Below are 20,578 nucleotides of genomic sequence, written 5' to 3'. Positions count from 1 at the left end.
ACTTGCGGAGGATGCTGCTTCGCCCGGAAGCGGTGATGATCAAGCTTCTTTTCCGCCACCACCAACAGAAATTCCTCCGGACCTTGAAGGATTTATGAAATTTGTAAGAGATACCTGTAAATTAATATGTAACTTGTATTTTGGCACATCTTGATTAGTTTTTTTTTCTTCTCAATGGCGGTATTAGCACCTTGTGCTCATTCCATGGAGGGGAGGAAGACTAAGAAAGATATTGCCATATTTTGTTAATGCTATAATAAAATTATAATGCATTGTTTTGAATATCTCTTTACAATATTTTTTTGTTTAAATTTGAATTAAAAAATTTAGGTCACAATTCAATGATATAATTTACAAGGAATTGCCTTAGATAAAAATTAAAAAGAAATAGAAAGTATCCGTTGAGCCCACTAAGGCCCACATAGGCCCGGGACCGGCCCACTTAGCCCGGGACCATTAGTTCGTGGTCCCGATCCCGGTCTGGTTCCTACAAAAAGACCACGAAGTTCGGGCTCACTTAGGATCGGCCCACGAAGCCCGTTTAGGATCGGGCCCGACCCACATTACAGTCCTAACTACAAGTGACCTACGCATGGTTGCTAATATTTCTCCTATTCAATTAGTGTGACACTATTCCTTTAGTAGTTTTGTTTCAAAGAGGATAATATATTTCTATATTTGAAAAAAATTTAAATTTAATCTTCCCATTTATTCGTTAGTTAAAAGTATTTTTAGCCACACAAATATTGCCAAATCCCATTTGATCATTGATTTGGGTACTTGCAAATACTAAAATTTTCTATTTGAACTTCAAATGAAGTTAAAATACTGCATTGAAGATGTATTTCAAGTTCTTTGAGCCGACGGTCTACTGGAAACCTCTCTATCTTCATAAGATAGGGGTAAGGTCTGCGTGTATACTATCCTTCCCAAACCCCACTTGTAAGATTACACTGGGTTTTTTGTTGTTGTTGTTGTTGACGATGTATTTCAAGTAAAAAAAACTAGTTTCCGCTCATAAATATCATTTTTCATAGTTTTTTCCAAGTGAAATTCATGCCTGAACGTCACTCAATTTTTATAACGCTGTTTTCAACTTCAACTTTAAATGCTCCTTTTTTTCAGCTTTAAATGCCTACTAAATTGTCACTTTAGGAAAGTCATTTTGATCAAGAAAGGATTTATAAACTACATGAAGTAGGATGTAGAGACAATGTCTATGTTTAAGACCACCAAAAAAAAAAAGCCATGGCATATAGGGAGAACATAAAAGGCAAAAAACACCCAAGGTTGTGGTCAAGCGGCCAATGGAGTAGGTTAATTATGAGAGATCAAAACTCAAATCTTAATTGAGATAAAAAAAAATATTAAGTAATTTCTTTTCATTTACTTAAACTTTAATTAGTAGAGTTATCCGATACTTGTAGGTATGAACTAAAAAATTTAGAAAAGCAAAGGGGCGAGAAGTAGGAAACTCCCTTTTGGTATTATTGCATATATGATGTATCAGGAACACATCTTATCACAAATCTTCCATTGAATCGTGTAGCCAACACAACATATATTAGTGAGTTGTATACATGAATACGAGATTAAGACATTAAACTAAAAAAGAGGCTACAATTTGGTGGCTAAGCACACTTGATTAAACAAATTTTTAAGTCCAAAATTCTTTAATATCAGTTGACAAATAAATAAGTACTGCTATATTCAATTGCATTTAATATCATTAAATACTTCTAGCTTACAATTAAATACACACATGAAATGTCCTACTACTCCCATTTCCTTTCCACCTTCCTCTTTCTTCCCTTAATTATATCTCCTCTTTTCCCCTTCTATTCCTTCTTATAAACTCACTACTTTTCATATCCAAAAACTCCATTAAAACTCATTCAACAAAAAAGTGAGAATATTTCAAAATCCCAAGTCTTAAATTATAGTATATTTTAGGGGAATTTTTAGCTATTATGTCCAAGAAAATGAAGATTTCTTCTATATTCAAGAAAAGAGAAATAGGGGCAACTAATTGGCAATGGCCATCTTGTGCACATTCCAAGACTCTATCTTTTAGAGCAGATGACAATATTTTCAAGACTATTAATTCAGTCTTTTTTGACCCTTTAGATGGTATTGAAACCTCAGAATCTTGGTTCACAAATTCCTCATCAGAATCAGCTAGCATTTCAACAGAATCCAATGAAGAATACTTAGGAAAAGATCAACCATTGGAAATGATCATAAAAGGGGTTAGATCAGAAAGACTATTTTTTGAGCCAGGTAATACAAGTTCAATATTTCAAGAATCAAAACCATGTAAAAATCAAGAACAAGAAGATGAAGAAGAAAATAAAGAAGATGATTTGCCATTTAAAGAGAGTATAGTTTTGGCTATGGAATCAGAAGATCCTTATTTGGATTTCAAGAAGTCAATGAAGGAAATGGTGGAAAGTCAAGGGATTAAAGATTGGGAAGATTTACAAGAGTTATTAGCATGGTATTTGAAGATGAATGGGAAAATAAATCATGGATTTATTTTAAGTGCTTTTGTGGATTTGCTTATTGAGCTTGCTGCTCCTATTGATCCTAGTAATTCTGATAATTCTGTTACTTCTTATTCTTCTGTTGCTTCTTCTTCTTTCTCTTGTCCTTCTTCTCCTTTGTCTTCTTTAGGTCATAAGGAGATTGAGGAGCAAGGAAATGGAGAAGTCCCCTAGGCTCCATTTGTTTTTGGGTGCAAGCCCCGGAAACAATTTCTCGCAGAAATGTAGCGTAAGACTGTGTTCAACAGATTCTTGTGATCCGACACTTCCCCGGATCCCGCGCATAGCGGAAACTTAATGAGGCTGCCCTTTTTTATTCAATATCCGTAATCTGCTGGTCCAACTAATTCAAATTCACGCAGAATAGATTTATTCTCTACGGAAAGGATTTTCATTCTCGAGACTGATATTCGAGACCTTGTAAATAAATGGAGAGATCAAAATCATTCCACCACAATACTAGGTGTGGCAGTGTATCTCTTTGTGTGTATACCATGACTTAGGTCTAAAGGAAAAAAAAATAGTATTATTATTATTATATATGTTACAGATGCAAGGGTTATCAGTTTTTTTTCTTTTTTTTTTTACGCCATCCTACTTCATGAAAAAAATAAAAGGAAATAAAAATATTCAAGAGAACACTTGAAAAGTCATAGCTTTGGAATAATTAAATGCAGTCACAATAGGTGTTTTTTTTTTTTCGCCTGTTTTTTTTGGCATTAAAAATTGATTGACCTAATTAGTGAAAACGTAAAAGTTTTGAGGTCACCTTCTTGTTTGAGAATAAGACAATCGCTCTTACCCTTTTCAATAGAGACGGAAAAAAGTTATGCACTCCCTCAAAGAGGGTCATAATTGCATATTTACATGGCCAGTGATATAATCAGAACAAAAAAAAAAAAAAATCAATCTGTTTAAATAATTTGAGCTTTATTAGCTCCTATAAGTAATTTCATAATTCGTAAGGTTTTTTCTTTCTTTCTTTTTGACACGAAGAAACTCCCTACGTTATCATTAGAGTTAATTACAATAAACACTCAGGTAATATGACTCAGTTGAGAATACACACACCCTATATGTATTTTAAAATCAAACACCTATACCCAAATCCTACACCTACACCCCTTATGAGGTATATCCATAACTAATTATATTATAATATAATTTTTTAAAAATAAAAAGTTCTTTTATATTTTTGTGAATTCTAGTTAGTTATAGTTAGTTAGAGCAGTTAGTGGTTAATGCCAGCTCATATCCAGCTCATAAGTTAATGGTTAGTGTAGTTAGGCTTGTATAAATACTCCCTTGTATCTTCACATAAGAGATAGAGAATCATTTTGCAATGCTTGCTTCTTCTTCATTTCTGAGCTCTAGAAGCTTTTGCCATTAGAGCAGTGCAGAGCTTTTGTGAATCTGCTCATCGTGAGAGTAGATTTTAGCATGGTATCAGAGCAGGTACAAGCTAATTAGATTCTCAGTCATTGATCGATCCTTCGACATCAATTTCAATTCCTCTAGAGATTGCTAAAGTGTGAGAATCAGTTATGGCGGAAGCAACAATTCCATACACACATCCATTGTATCTAGGTCCAGCAGATACTCCAGGCATAGTTCTAATTCCTGTGTGAAGCTTACAGGATCTGAAAATTACGGGTTATGGAGTAGGACGATGAAGATGCACTACTTGGGAAGAGAAAGCTAGGGTTCGCGAATGGAACTTGTACAAAAGAATCATGTAATGCCGAGCTACAAGAGCAATGGGAGACCTGTAACGCCATTGTCCTCTCATGGCTCATGAACACAGTATCCACAGAGCTCTTATGTGGAATCGCATATCCTTCAAATGCTCATCTCGTGTGGGAAGACTTGAGGGAGAGGTTCGACAAGGTGAATCGCATGAGAATTTTCTAGCTGCATCGAGCCATTGCCACTCTCTCACAAGGTACAGATTATGTTTCATGTTACTTCACAAAATTGAAGGATTTATGGATTGAGTATGATGCTATGGTACCTAAGGCCAATTCAAGGGATTATGTTGATCATTTAGAGCAGCAGGGATTGCTGCAATTCCTTAGTGGATTAAACGATTCTTATGATCAAGCTAGAAGACAGATCCTTATGAAGTCGAATATGCCTTCCATCAATCAAGCTTATGCAATTGTGATTGAGGATGAATCTAGACAGTGTCCTGGTATGGGTGCAGTAATTGATAAGATGAGCTAGTAGCTATGCAGGTAGGTCGTAATCAAAGCTACAAGGGAAAGAAAACCTTTGTGCAATATGAACACTGTGGTTACAAAGGTCATACCAAGAAAAACTACTATAAGCTCATTGGATATCCTGAAGACGTTAAAGGGAAAAAGAGGTTCAATCAGCGCAATACTGGACAGAATCAGCTCAATAATGGACAATTTGGTCGATGAACTCCACAATTTAATGTTGTTAACAATGTTTCTAGCAATGCAGGTGTTAAATGCTCTTCTAGCTGTGACTTGCACGATGTTTTTGTTGGAAAAGGACCATTCTTCAAGAGGAACAGTACAAGCAAATTCTAGCATTGTTGAACAAGGAACCAGCTGAAACTCAAGACAACATGGAAAGTCAAAGCAATATGGCAGGTATTACAGCTTGTTTCATCACCAAGACATTAATAATGAATGGATTGTGGACTCGGGTGCCACACATCATATAGCTGCATCTATGGATATATTAGCAAATGATAGTACTAAGAAAGAATCTAAAGACACAGTACACTTACATACTGGAGATAAGATCCCTATTTCTCATACAGGCCATGCATCTCTGTTTGGTAGTGAGGTTATAAAAGGTGTTTTATTCGTACCAGACTTCAAATTTAATCTCTTATCAGTCTCCAAACTCACAAGAGAACTGAGGTGTTCAGTGAATCTTTTCCCTGACTTTGTCCTCTTCCAAGATCTTTATAGTGGCAGGGTAAAGGGGATTGGTAAGGAGACAGGTGATTTATACATTGTCAAAGGTAGCATTAATAATAACAGTAGAAGCTGTAATGTAGCAGCATCAGTTGTTGTAAAATGAGGACTGCAGGTTGTGGCATCAAAGGCTTGGCCATCCTTCAGCTTCTGCTATGAAGAGTATGAACTGGTTAGGAAGCATTGTAAATAATGATCTTTTGAATAATTGTCCTGTATGTCCCTTAGCTAAACAAACTAGACTGTTGTTTCCTACTAGTACTTCTAGGGCAGTATCCCCTTTCGATCTTGTTCACATGGATTTATGGGGTCCTTATAAATACCTACTTATGACAAGAAGTATTATTTCCTTACTGTTGTGGATGAATTTAGTAGGTTTACTTGGATTCATTTACTACAACTTAAATCTGAAACAATTGTTGCAATCAAAAACTTCCTACTAATGGTAAAAAACCAGTTTGGAGTAATGGTGAAAGTCTTAAGATAATGGCACAGAGTTCTTTAACTCACAGTGCAATGATCTGTTACAGGATTTTGGAATTTTGCATCAAAGCAGCTGTGTTCACACTCCACAACAAAATGGAGTTGTGGAGAGAAAATACAGACACATCTTAGATGTCACTGAGATTTCAATGAAAAATGCCAATTAGATATTGGGGAATCTGTGTAACTACTGCAGTATACCTGATGAACATGTTACCCTCATCAGCTATTAGAGGATAGAGTCCTTATGAGATGCTATACACAAGGCCTCCATCCTTAACTTACCTGAGAGTGATAGGGTGCTTGTACTTTGCTTTAGTTGTTCCCAAAGGAGATAAATTTGCTGCCAGAGCTAAGGCATCAGTCTTGATGGGATATTCCGAAAGATAAAAGGGTTACATCTTGTTAGAACTTGCTACCAATAGAATATTTGTAAGTAGAGATGTGGTATTCAAGGAATCTGTGTTTCCTTTTGCAAAACAACAAGGGTCTCCTATCAGTCACAGTCCTCATGTTGATCATCTGGATTCTGGCATACTTGATGCTGGAATGCCATCTGTAGAAGTTACAAACAATTCACAAAGTTTAGGCCAAGATCCAGATGTGGATCAAGGCTCAGTTGAACACACAACTGACAATGCAGAGGAAGACAACGAGTTGCAAGATAACTCCATCTGAAGGCATCACTCCAATCATACCGGAAGATGAACATCATGCACCTAATAAAAGCATGGCATCTGATACTGCACTTAGGAAATTTTCCAGGACCTCTGTACAACCTATTTGGTTGAGAGATTATATCACAACACAAAAGGGAACCAGTAAATATCCCATCACTAACTACATATCCTATGACAAAGTCACACCAAAGTACCAGAGCTATTTGACAAAGGTTTTTACATTAGTTGAGCCCAGATCCTTCAAACAAGTTGCAAAGGATGCTAGGTGGATTGAAGCAATGAAGCAAGAAATCAAGGCTTTAGAGGATAACAAAATTTAGGAAGTTGTAGATTTGCCATCAGGAAAAGATACTGTGGGATCCAAATGGGTATACAAGATCAAATACCAAGCAAATGGAGAAATGGAAAGATTCAAGGCTAGACTAGTTGCAAAAGGATATAGCCAACAAGAGGGTCTAGATTACCATGATACTTTCTCTCTTGTAGTGAAGATGGTAACAGTGAGGTCAGTCATAGCCTTGGCTGTTTCAAAAGGATGGAATTTATACCAGATGGATGTCTACAATGCCTTTTTGCAAGGTGATCTTAATGAAGAAGTTTACATGGATATGCCTGAAGGCTTTAGGAGGCAGGGGGAGCAGAAGGTCTGCAAATTGCTTAAGTCTTTGTATGGACTTAAGCAGGTATCAAGACAGTGGAACATCAAGTTGTCTAATGCACAAGCAGCAGCAGGCTTCATACAAAGAAACCATAATTATTCCTTATTCACATTGAGGAAACCAGAAGACATGGTGATCATCTTAGTGTACGTGGATGATTTACTCATCACAGGCAGCAATGATCAACTGACTCCGAGGCAAAGGAGATACTTTACCAACAATTCAAGCTAAAGGACTTAGGTGAGCTTAAGTATTTTTTGGGTATTGAGATTTTAAGGTCAGCATCTGAGGTAGTTTTGAATCAAATAAAATATGTTCTAGAACTCATTTCTGAGATGGGACTCAGTGGTGTTAAACCAGCAATCACCCTTAGAAACCAATGTCAAGTTAACCACAATTGCCTATGATCAGGCAACAGGTTCTACTGGTGACTCACCTTTAGATGATAGCAGTGCTTATCAAAGATTGATAGGCCGTTTGATGTATTTGACCACGACAAGACTTGACATCAGCTATGTTGTTCACACACTGAGCCAGTTCATGCAACACCCCAAGAAGTCTCATTGGGAGGTTGCTCTTAGAGTGGTTAGATATCTGAAGAATGCTCCAAGCCAAGGTAATTGGTTGAGATCTAATCCTACATCAGAGTTGCAATGTTGGTGTGATTGTGATTGGACTTCTTGCCCCAATAATATGACATCATTAACAAGTTATGTGATAAAATTTGGTGAATCCCTCATTTCATGGAAGTCAAAGAAGCAGCAAACAATGTCCAGAAGTTCAGCTGAAGCTGAATATCGAAGCATGGCTTATGCTGTAGCTGAAGTCACATGGTTACTCGGCCTCTTCCAAGAGTTGAGCGTTCCTATTAAGCTTCCTGTTCCAGTTCAATGTGACAGCAAATCTGCTATACAATTGGCTGCTAATCCTATTTTTCATGAAAGAACAAAACACATTGAGATCGATTGCCATTTCATTCGTGATAAGATCAAGGCAGTGGTGGTCAAGTCTGTCTATGTCCATTCCAAGGATCAGCCAGCTGATTTACTCACCAAGAGCCTCTCTCAAGCCTCATCTTCTTAGCAAGCTTGGTATGCTGAATATATTGCACCCTCCAGCTTGAGAGGGAGTCTTGTGAACTCTAGTTAGTTATAGTTAGTTATAGCTAGTTAGAGCAGTTAGTGGTTAATGCTAGCTCATATCCAGCTCATAAGTTAATGGTTAGTGTAGTTAGGCTTGTATAAATACTCCCTTGTATCTTCAGAGAAGAGATAGAGAATCATTTTGCAATGCTTGCTTCTTCTTCATTTCTGAGCTCTAGATGCTTCTGCCATTAGAGCAGTGCAGAGCTTTTGTGAATCTGCTCATCGTGAGAGCAGATTTTAGCATATATTTAACAAAAAATATTTTGGTTGCAAATCTTTATTCACTCTTTTGCTTTAAAAAATATATATTTTATTTTAAAATGTATCTTTTGAAAATCTTAAATAGGAAATATACCCAAGTTAATATTTTGTATAACAAGATTCTAGTCATATTATTAAGTAACTTGTTCATTTCTTATAGAGTTTCGAAAGGCACATGTTGCAAAAAATATTTTTTCTCTTTTTTAATCAAAGACGTGAATAAATATTTTGAAAAATTTATAATCTTTTTAAAATTTCATAAAAATAAATACGTAAAACTTTTGGTTTATAATTTTAATTTATATTTTTATAATTATATTTTAATATACTTAGTTTCGAATATTACCTCATGAGGGTATAAGGGGTGTAAGTATATGATTTTCATGGTATAGGAGGTGTAAATATTTGACTTTGTAACACAGGGGCGCAACCAACAAACTAATAAGATGATGATGCTAAGATCCAGAATGGAGCTGAACTAGTAAGGCAGCGAAGAATAAGGTGTTCGGCACCCAAGGATTTAACCTAATGGTCAATGAAATAGAATGAAAATATAAAAATCGTGATTTAAATTCCAACAAAAACAAAAATACAAGGTGATTTATTCTCACTTGTCTAAGCCTTGTCGGAAGATAGCAAGTACCCAATTAAATTATCGAGATGCGCGCAAGCTGAATCTTACCGTGGATAGGAGATGCATCACGTGTTTCATTTAATTGCAGGACTTCGTGCCAAAATCTCTAAGACTTTAAAAAACAGCAATTAGAAGTAGTCATCACATGATCATGTGGAAGCAGTTACAAATTTCATGACATGATCATGTGGTGTGAAAGAGAGTACTTGTGTTTGTAAAAAAAAAACCTCAGTTTAAGATAGTTTTCTTTTTAAGGGTTGATGAAGACAGATAGAAAAGAGTAACAGCCTGGAATGACAAAATTATAGGACCATCTCAAACAGTGTCGGCCTAAACTCTCCCCACCATCGTTTGGACCATTTATCTTATATATGCATAAATTTTCCATGAGATCTGTGAGCTGAAATTTGTTTAGAAGACCATGGTGTAAAAATTTGTATGAAAATTGTAAAATTCAAAAGCAACAAACTTAACAAAAACTATTGAGATTTATGCATAATGGCATTGGTGCATAATAGTTTATTAAGTTACCAAATGTTAAATTAGAGAGTATAAAGCATATTAGGTAAATTTTAGTAAGATAATCGAGAAGAAATTAAAAGGAACATGACCCTAAAGGGCAAAAAACTCAAGGCCAAGGGTGACGAGACATTCTCTATTGGGGCGATAGCTCATGAGAATTTGGCCTAGGCAGAATTTGAAGTTTATGGCTTTGGGTTTGGATTATAGCTCGTTTAAGTTATTGGGTTTTAAATTAATAATTTATACATATTTAATGTATTTCTTAAGACAATATGTGGTTTTGAACCAAAGCTACTGGGTTCAGCCGAACTCATATCCCGCATGCTAGCTCCACCCCTGCCTCCCAACAATTGCGTGTCGTCATTACCTAGAGATATGGTGGGATGGATGAGATTCCTCCATCCTTAACCAAAAATTTCGAATTCGAGCCTGAGAATGAAAAAATTCTAATATGAAGACACAATGTGAATCTGTATTTAGTCGAATCAACGCAAAAACAAGTCCTAATTTTGTCTTTTGGAACATTACAAAACTTAGCCCTACTGCTGCTGTATAATTGTACTCATCCTCACATGCTTGGAAGTTGGGCAACACCAGAATGAGGTGCCGTAGAACAGACACGAAATGACTGCTCCAATAATAGTCTTCCAATATTGCGTTCAAAAACTCGGTAGAAAATATCTGTACAAATTTGTGTTGTAAGTGGGGACTGTTTTGTCAAAATGCTTGAAATCCTCCGAGAACCGGAAACATGCATTGTACAAACAGAGGCGGAGGCAAGATTGAAAACAGAGAAACTCAAAAAATGCTAAAAAAATGTCATAGTGCGAGAATCGAAAGGGTAACATGAACAGTTATCACCTACATACCTAACTCCGTGACCAGTGGCGGAGACACCCTTTACTACTTTAGTAAAAAGTGACATCCAACACTGATTCGTATTAAAGTTTCCTTATATATATATATATATATATATATATGTGTTATAACAATAGCCTGACACTAAGGACAACCCGGTGCACAAAGCATCCCGCGTTCATGTAGGGTCCGGAAAAGGGCCGTACCCCTAATGTAGGGTCCGGAAAAGGACCGTACCCTAGGGGTATAATTCAAGCAGCCTACCCTGATACAAGTATTAGTGGCTGATTCCACGGCTCGAACCCGTGACCTATAGGTCACACGGAGACAACTTAACCGTTGTTCCAGGGCTCCCCTTCAATAGCCTGACACTGTTTGGAAATTTTGTGCCTACGCTCTTTCTATGGTAATAACGTATTAGATTGATGCCAACTTCACTACAAAGTAGTAACATTTTGAATAGGCTGACAAGGCAAAACAAGGAAGCATCTTATTGCCAGTACAATTATTAGCTATTGTTGTCAAAGTATTAACCCATAAAACATATGTAGGAAATTTGTCATTAGAAGTTGACAATGTTAGGTTTCAATCACCAGTAACCAAAAAAAGGTTTTTTTACTCCAACATGCATTACACTGAAAATCAAAGTTTTGAGTTGACAACAATGGACAATTTATAAACATATGCAGAAAACCTCTCATTTTTGCATGTTCTGCTTCTGTTCCATCTGTTTCTTGAATTTCTAAAACCTACAAAAATAGAGGGAGTACCACTAAATCACAATAGCTGTCAAGTGTCAACAACTGCTTCAATTACTTGAGAAGTTCTACAATGAGAGAAAAATGATGTTGCCATTGTTTTTTCCCCTATATCAATTGGTCCAGAGACAAGCTCCTCAATTTGACAAATACATGCTTGAAACTTAATGGGGACATCATTAATATCTCCCTAACAACAACAACTAACTTCTAACAACAAGATTTGGGCAGTAAGAAATTGACAAATGGGGACACCATTCATTTCTCCCTTTGTAAATTGTAACCACAGCTAACTTCTAACAACAAAATTTTGGGCAGTAAGAAATTGACAACAAAACATGAGAACTGCAGGATGTCTACTAGAGACTAAAAAGGTTAGGTCCCATTAGCCATTGGTCAGTTACTTAGTACATCTGTACCTGCACTGATAGGAAGATCGCAAGTTCCCTGCACAATAGTCGAGGTGCATGCAAACTGGCCTAAACACAGGCCACCACCATTTTAATATTTAAAAAAAGACAGAGAGAGAGAGGGGGAGGGAAAGGGGGGGGGGGGGGGAGGGGGAGGGGGAGGGGAGGATGTCACCTAAACAGTCATATGATAACTTCTCAACCTGCAATTACACATTATGAACAAACAAGTTGCAGCGACTAAACACAACATTTCTCGGATGGAATTCCTATCTATTTTCAAAGAGTCTGGCAGTATGTCACCATATTGCCACTCTTCTTTTCATCTATTTTTAGATTTTCCTATGAGTAAAGCCAAACTTCAAAGAAGTCCAGAATTTGACATTGTTTCAGCAGGACTACCTGATCATAACCACTTCATTCTCTTATAAATCATCAATGTAGAGGCTTAAGTACACTAAAGCTTCAATGCATATTCTACTTGCTCATGCTAAATCTGAACATCCTATAAAAAGAAGATTTCATACATCTCGTCTTAATCATATTCTAAACTCTAAACGCATGGTGACTCAATTTTCTTTGTGATTAGATCCACAAATCAAAGATCAAGGTCAGTCAGAGATGCACCCCTCAGGTGATAACTCCGTTCTTGCTAACTGTAGAAACTCAATTATCTATAACAAACAAGACGCTGAATCCCATTTAGCATAAATCAAAATTCTACCAGATATAAACTCAAAAAAAGTAATATGGCAAACAGGCTGATAAAACAATCAAGAAGTCGCCTTCAATTCACATTTGTTCGAAAGAAATCTGTTCCACATTTAAAGAAAAAACAAGCAAAAGTTTACAACAGCAAATACTCATTAACTTATATTAAGAATGACAGCTGGAACCTCATTGCAATGCTGGCCGAAAAACTTCCACCAATTGTAGATCTCTCATTCATTATCTGGACTTAGTAGACATAAATAATTGGCTTAATCAGAATCCTCAAAGTATTCTCCTTCATCAGATGGCTCATCGAAGGAACGCATGTCAAGCTGGTAACGAAGGATTCCCCCAATGCCACCAAATCCTCTGCAAAACTGTGATCCCTCTTGAGACCTGTTAGTAACAAACTCAAGCGAACAACCAAAAGTTTTATATTCATTTGCAAACCACTCGAGCAGGGGCATCTTATCCTGAACCTCCAATTCAGCTGATGTGGCAGGATCCTTGAAGTTGCTTTGATCAGCCTCTCCGTCCTTGTTTAGGTGCTTAATGACAATCTCATTAGTCACACTATTTTTCAAAACATACCGGTTTATATCAAGATTTTCCCACACAATAAGAGTTTCAACAGCTCCCATCTCCAAAGCTTTTATTGTGTCATCCACACCGAACACATACTTTCCAGTATCTTGACTGATTTCCTCGAAGAATTTCCCTATCAAGCGCTTTTCTTGTATAAATTTCACATTAGCTAGAATCTCAGCAGACAGCTCGATTGCCTGATTGAAACCATTTTCCCCACCATAGGACACATCGACCACATTAAGTATCTTTGCTTGTAGGCGCGGATCAAACATATCAGATTGGCTTAGCTCGGTCTTGAAATCAGCCGATCCAGCAAGTATTAGCCCAGATACATTTGGCTGGCTAGTGGCTGGATTAATGAAGAATTGAGTAGCAAGCTCTGCTGTCTTCCTCACATAGTTATGACGTTTCTCCATTCGAAGACGAGCGAATCGAAGAGCTGATTGACCTCCTCTTCCGTGCTTCTTTGGGAGGTCGACAGTGAACTTATGAAGAACTTCTCGTGTGTTGCCACTTAAGGTCCCAAAAAGCGTGCCATTACCGTCCATGACAATGAAACCAAACTTCTCATCAGATTCCAATAATTCACCCAGAGGTTCTGTATGAAACTTGTTGTCACATAAGTAGAGAGATGCATTTATGGGTTTAAAAGGTGTAAGATCAAAGGTGACCTTCTTTTCCTTCCCATCATCTGTCACTATAGTTCCAGTATAAAGCAGCAATCCATTAGGAGGAACTTTGTTATACAGTTTAAGCCTTTGCTGGGCAGACGTTATTGCACCAAGCACAGACTGACGGTTTACTCTGCTCTTAATATTTGAGGCAGTACCGTATTCTTCTGCCAGCATCTTGGTAATACGAGATATCTGATCACCAGGGGGTATGATAAGAGAGATCATGCTCGTGCCATTTCCTCTGGCAGATTGTAGGGCTTTGATTAACTTTTTCATTTTCCATATTTCAATATTCTTATCATTTTCTTGGCCATCTGCCATTGCCGATTAACACCAAGCACTTACCTCAGCTACAAATCAATCTGACCAAGAGGCATACAGAAGACAAATCAGAGTCCACATAGATCAAAGTACATAAGAGAACAAAGAAACATGAGAAAAGAAAATAAACTGCAGGTCCATTCCAAAGTAATTATTTTGGAGAACGATGCTCAGGATTTATTCAGTGAGCACATAGTTCACATCACACTTAAAAGGATCAGAAGTACTTAAAACTGAGAGAGATTTAGCATCTTTATATCAACTATCTAACAGGTGAAAATTGAAAAAACAATTCCCATTTCTTATTGGTTTACGTACTCAACATGAATGTGCCCTTTTAAGGAAGAATACATAGGAATATTGTAGTTTCACTCTGTGTACCCTTACTTAAAAGCTAAGTTGACAGAAAGAGGATCCTTTCATTTATCAAATATACGTCTTCAACATACCCCGTTATACTGGGATGCAGTTTTTTTTCTTGGACTAAGAGCTAAGATGTATTATTGTTGATGAACGGGGCAATAGAGTTGAACTCAGAACCTCTGCTAGCTTTGCTACTATGTTGAGCCGAACTATGTGTATCACCTCATCTAAAAGCTTAAGACATGTTTCGTCAAACATAAATGTGCACATTTCGCTTTTCGTGGTGCTTATATCCATCATTTTACTCAATTCCCAAACAACTTTACTTAGAAAAGAAAGAACAACTAACCAACTCCATTAACTACCAAACATCAAATGATAACAAGAGAAATCAAGTCCATGTCACAATGTGACTACCCTCTATCATTGTCTTCATGATAAATTTACAAACAAGTCGATATCTTCTGAAGTTGCCTCCCCTCTTCGCTTCTCTTGATGTACCCTTGTCAAAAGGGTACGCCATAGGTATGGGTTTTTTCTGTGTACTCTTCAAATTTTCAAAAAAGACTTGCTAGAAGCTGGACATGCTCCCATCACAAACGTCTGCCCTTTCTTGATGAATAAAGGTAGTTTCATTCATGAATTAGAGCAAAGAATGTGCTGGACATGTACATAGCAAACATAGTTCCATTACAAACCAGCAAACATCTGCTTTTGATAATCGTACTTGAGTCCATAAAACATCTCTGACACAACAAACACCATCACTAATAAATGTTCCCCAAACAATCAAAAACTGTGTCAAACTTCATCAAGAAAGACCTTCAGCCTCAACAGCAGAAAGTTCAATAACATGTTTAGCTTCATCATGGAACACCATATGTTGAAGTCTCTTTTCTTTAACAACCTAAGAAAATTAAAAGCTGCATTGTTCAGACCATGATCATTGAAAACGTGAAATCTTGAACTTGCACGATTGAGAACATTACTAGTCTTCTTTTTGTAAACAGGATCTCCTTGTAGTAATTGAATCAACCAACCATGCCTCAATCCAAAACTTGTCTAGCTCAACTATACAAATCATCTTCCTCGTTCTGCTCTATTCAAGTCCATTCCCTTCCAACACTAAATAAATTGTCTGTAACCAGGAACAATACACTAGCCGCAACTACCTGCCCATAAAACTAACCTAGGCTGGCAATGAAGAAGATCAAACCCACAGACCTCAACTAAAAGTGACACTGGTTTAAAATCTCAAAACTACACACTATAGAGCACTTTTTTAAATCTCTAATCAGACACCACTAAAACAACTCTAATACCTCAAGAGCAGTAAAATAGTTGCACAATATATAACATGGCACTTATGTGAGGGCGGGGCCAATCACACTTTACTACAACTAGCCCTAAAAATGCCAGAGGCGGACGTAGAGTTCAACTTATGGGTTCATTTGAATCCAGTAGCTCTGGCTCTGGCCATGTTTATGTGTTAAAAAATTCACTACATAAGTACAAATAATTGATCTCGAACCCAGTAAATCAAATGAGTTGTGGTATGGTCCCAGACTCAAACATCCATCAAGTTCAAATCCTGAATTCGCCTCTGAGGAATGCATAGATCTATTAGCTGATACCTTCTAGCACAAAGCAATTAGCCTATCAGGTTTCATAATAAATCTTCAACCTTTTTTCATTATTTACCCATTGACTTCTTTATTAGCAAGAAAAAACATAGTAGACATTCAAGCACGAATCCGTTCAGTAGCGGATAGCAGCATGGGCAAAGCACTCTGCTGCGGCGAGCAGCTGGTTCTTATTTCATAATTTCTAATATTTTGTAGTAGTGCTAACAATACTGATGCAAGAACCTAACAATCTATGCAGATAACCAAGGGAGGATGTACAGTATAAGCTGTAGGTTCAGCTAAACCTAGTAGCTTAGGTTCAATACCCATATACGTGTTAATAAAATCTACTTTAGTAAATATGTATAAATATTAATTTCGAACACACTAACTCAAATAGTCAATGGGCTCAGTGTCATTCCCAACCCATAAAGTTCAAATCCGGGATCCGCCTCTACAGATACACATATCAAATAAAATCAAGAATTCAAGCAAATCCCAGCTATGGTTTACCCTTTAGATTGATCTCAACCAATAATACCCTTAATCCAAGAAAACCCATATAAAAATAACAAAGCTAATCCATAAAATGAAATTCAAGAATTCCAATTCTGGGGGATTTTTAACCATTAATAACTTCAATCAAACAAAACTCACATCAGAACTACGAGCTAAACAATGAAAAGGTGAGGTTAATTATGTGAGAGATAAGAAGGGTACAGTACCTTTTCGAAGCAGCGTTCGGTGTAGCTTGAGCAAGCTGGTTGTGAAAATGTTAAAATCCCTATATTAATTGTTTTTTCTATGGAAGAAATAATATAGTAATATGACTAAAGTTGATACTTTCAAAAGGATCTAAGGCAAGATATTTTTCCATAAATAGAGAAGTTTGGTATTGCATGAAACCTATAAGAAATAATTATTAATAATAGAGATATATTTTAAAACAAATTTCTTAATGATTCTCTGTCATACTTTAAATTAATTACAATATGATTTAATATTACATTAGTGGCAAGACTCTAATATCTATATACACGTAAAAATAGCACAGGCTAGCTAGTTTTTTGACTGGCCATTCAAAAATAGCCAGTGTTTGCAAAGTCATTGAAAAATAGCCACTATTTTGCTGCAACACGGAAAGTTCCAGCATAATATACTGGAGATCGGTGCACCTGTGTATGAATTTCTAGCATATTATGCTGGAACTCCAACACGCGGAAAGTTCCAGTATAATATACTGCGAATTGGAGCACCGGTGCTCCAATATCCAGTATATTATGCTGGACTGGTATATTATACTAGAACTCCAATATATTATACTGGGTTCCAATATACTTATGCTGGAATTTCAGTATATTATACTGGAGTATTTTTTCGGATTTTGAGTAGTATTTTCGTTCAGATTTATCTTTAGATGAAAAGTGGCTAAATTTCTATTACTTTTGAAACCGTGGCTATTTTTGAATGACCACTTGTAAATCTGGCTATTTTTGAATTTCTCCCTATATACACACTAGACGCTATAGGTCTGTGCTAGCACGAGCCCAACAATTTAGGTTTGTGTTAATTTATATATGAAAATTATTACATTATTGAGGGATACACAAATTTGAGTTTCTTATGTGTACTTGTAATGTGTTTGCTGCTAGTTTTTATTTTACTTGTATCTTGTTAGTCTTAGAGCAATAAAGTGCTCATGGAAGCAGGTATATATTTCTAATTGCCCACTCGTTAAAAATATCAAGTTAATATTCTATATAATAGAAGAGCGAGAGTTTCGACCTGTTAGTTTTTAGTCATTAAATTTCTAACTGAGGTTATTTTAGTCATTTTTGCTCTTACCTTTTTTGTGTATAGTTACATGTCTACAAAGTGGTATACGTGGCTTTAGTTCCAGGAAACACATAGTTATAGTATTACAGAGTTCCTTCTTAATCTTTTTTCTTAATTCTCTCTCATAGAGTTTCTCATCTCAACTCTCTTTCTATGCTCTGTTTCTATTGTCTTCTTTCATTATAGTTTTTTCTTGAGCTCTTGATTTTACTTGTTTCTTTCTTTATGCCACCTCAGATTTCTGGGTAACTATTTCTGCAATTCCCGGCCTTTTTTATCTCTCCATCGGTCCCACTTTCCACCAAAGAGATTGGGAGGTGGAACCCAAAAAGGATGTAAATGGAGGAGTTTGTGTAAAAGTGTCGATAACCTTCAATTCATAATTTCTCTGGGGAAAAAACATACAGAATCCCCCTCAATTTCTTCCATTAAAAACCTAACTCGAAAATTATCCAAATATTCTTCTTGTGATTATATATAAATCCGTCATTAATTCGGTTTTATTTTCATGAATTTAAGGTAAAGCTTAATTATTTAATGCTTTTACCCCATTCGGGAGGATTGTATTCTAACGTTTTGGTTAATGAACTTTCGTCAGATCTCACTGATATTTTTCTGCTTTCGAGTAGCTACATTTATTCGGAGGTTCGTGTTGTTCCTCTGCCTCTTATGGACAAGTCCTACTGATCATCTTTTTTTTTATCTTCGTCACTATGCTTTCAGGTACTCTTCGATCTTCCTTACGCTTCATATATGATTATCACTATCTGTATATATGTTTATGAGTATGCTTCTGCTGAATTCTAAGTTGGCTTTTGTGGTTCACAAAATAATTGTTTTGTTGACTAGGATCAGTTGTTTGGCTTGAATTGTTGTCTGCCCATATGAGTGGACTTATCATCTGCTAAAATGAACCTTATAAGAAGTTTATTGGTATGATTACTAATAAGTATCTTTTCCAGCTATTGTGTTTGGATGATAAAGAAGTAATTCAATGTCACAAGGATTCTGCATAATTCACCATAGATATCAAACTGATACTCTTAAGTCTACGGGTAATACTTCAGATTTACAAAATAAACAACTTTAATTTCTTGCACATGATCAAAAGCCAGTTAAGGAGATGAAACTTTATTAAAATGAAATCAAATACCCCTTTAAGTTTTGATCACGCCCAACTATGCCTTATAAAAAGGACAATGCGGACGTTGCAAATATAACCTGAGTATTGTGCCCAGAGTCGAATCCACAGAGAATTAACCTATCAATCACTATCTTTAGACCTACTAAACTCTTTAGAATCAATTTCCCAAACATTGAGAATCACAGTTGATGGTGTTTTTAATAACTAAGATTAACAGTAACTAATAGCTGCAAATTAAAGATGCTAAGCTGTAAACAATAATGAGAAAGCGCTAAGGTACTGATTTCCCCTATTAATGGAATTCCTTCTGTTTATAAATTCACCAACACATTCTATCAATCATGAACGCTCTTCTTACCGTAAATCTCTCCCGAGTAATCACAGTAATTTACTAAATGCACTCTCCCGAGATACACTAGCTAGCTTTATTTATCACAGTTCACTTAAGATTGCACCCAAGGCTTTGTTATTCCTAATCCCGCCTTTAAACTCGCAGTTATAGATCCCTCTTATACTTTGGGAGTGGTGTTGTTCAACATTCACCTAAATATGCACTCTCTCCCGAGTTATGCACACTAAATAGGCACAGCTAATTGAGGATCCTGTCAATTAACTACAACAAACACGTAGTTGAACAAATAGAAATTAAACTGGCAATTTGTATTCACATAAACAAGAAGTTCGTCCCTCAATAGGTTCCATCGAAACCCTAGACAAAAGATTTAGCTGCTCATGACTATGGGTAAATAAACTAGAACAATATTCATAATCATAATTGCAAGAAAAATTAAAGGAGAAGAAGATATGATGTTTTAGGTGATCTCTCACAATTGTTTTGCTTGCTAAAATATTCTCCAATACAATCCCTGCCTCCTTTGGGCGAAGTCTAGTATTTAAAATAGGGTTTTGGGCTAAAAATCTCGTGTTTTGCACTTAAGTCCCTGAACTTTTCCGCCTCTGCCGGGTTCTGCTGCGGTCGCGGTCAAAACCGCGGCCACACACCTTTCTCTGAATCTCAACTTGTCCGCGACAGTCTTCTACCGCGGTTCTGCCGTGGTCGCGGTGGAACCGCGGCAGTCCTTCTTCAGGCCTGGCTTGAGCTGCTTCGCTTGGTTCACTTGGCGGAATTTTACGATTGGCCTCTTTTTATCCATATTTGATCCCAAAAGTACTCCATAGCCTTCTCTTGTCATATATCACCTGCAAAGCATGAAAAGCACTAATCAGAGCATTTTGTTATCACTTTTTCATCAAAACTATACAAGAAGGTGGTTCTTTAGGGCCTAATTATAGTTAAATTCACCTATTATCAACACCCACACTTAAACCTTTGCTCGTCCTCGAGCAAGTTAAACCACACTTCTAGGCCTAACCGTTGGATGCATTGCCCCAAGTTTATGCCACACCCGCCA

The 20,578-nt window shown here is 36.6% G+C and overlaps 2 protein-coding genes across 2 annotated transcripts; one reads left to right on the top strand and one right to left on the bottom strand.

Annotated features, from left to right (window-relative positions):
- The first annotated feature begins 1,970 nt into the window (after positions 1–1,970).
- Positions 1,971–2,717, top strand: LOC109221199 (transcription repressor OFP13-like). Its single transcript, XM_019385664.1, has one exon. It carries the CDS (start codon positions 1,971–1,973, stop codon positions 2,715–2,717), a length of 747 nt encoding a protein of 248 aa, XP_019241209.1.
- Positions 2,718–12,652: 9,935 nt separating this feature from the next.
- Positions 12,653–17,019, bottom strand: LOC109221200 (eukaryotic peptide chain release factor subunit 1-3-like). Its single transcript, XM_019385665.1, has 2 exons — positions 16,912–17,019; positions 12,653–14,239 (listed from the first exon to the last, which is right to left on the bottom strand). The coding sequence occupies exon 2, from the start codon at positions 14,196–14,198 to the stop codon at positions 12,885–12,887; it is 1,314 nt and encodes a 437-aa protein (XP_019241210.1). The 5' UTR covers positions 14,199–14,239; positions 16,912–17,019; the 3' UTR covers positions 12,653–12,884.
- Positions 17,020–20,578: the final 3,559 nt, after the last annotated feature.

This window comes from Nicotiana attenuata, unplaced genomic scaffold (assembly GCF_001879085.1).
Source record: "Nicotiana attenuata strain UT unplaced genomic scaffold, NIATTr2, whole genome shotgun sequence".
NCBI classification, from domain to species: domain Eukaryota; kingdom Viridiplantae; phylum Streptophyta; class Magnoliopsida; order Solanales; family Solanaceae; genus Nicotiana; species Nicotiana attenuata.
This window is presented reverse-complemented; position numbering and strand designations above follow the sequence as displayed.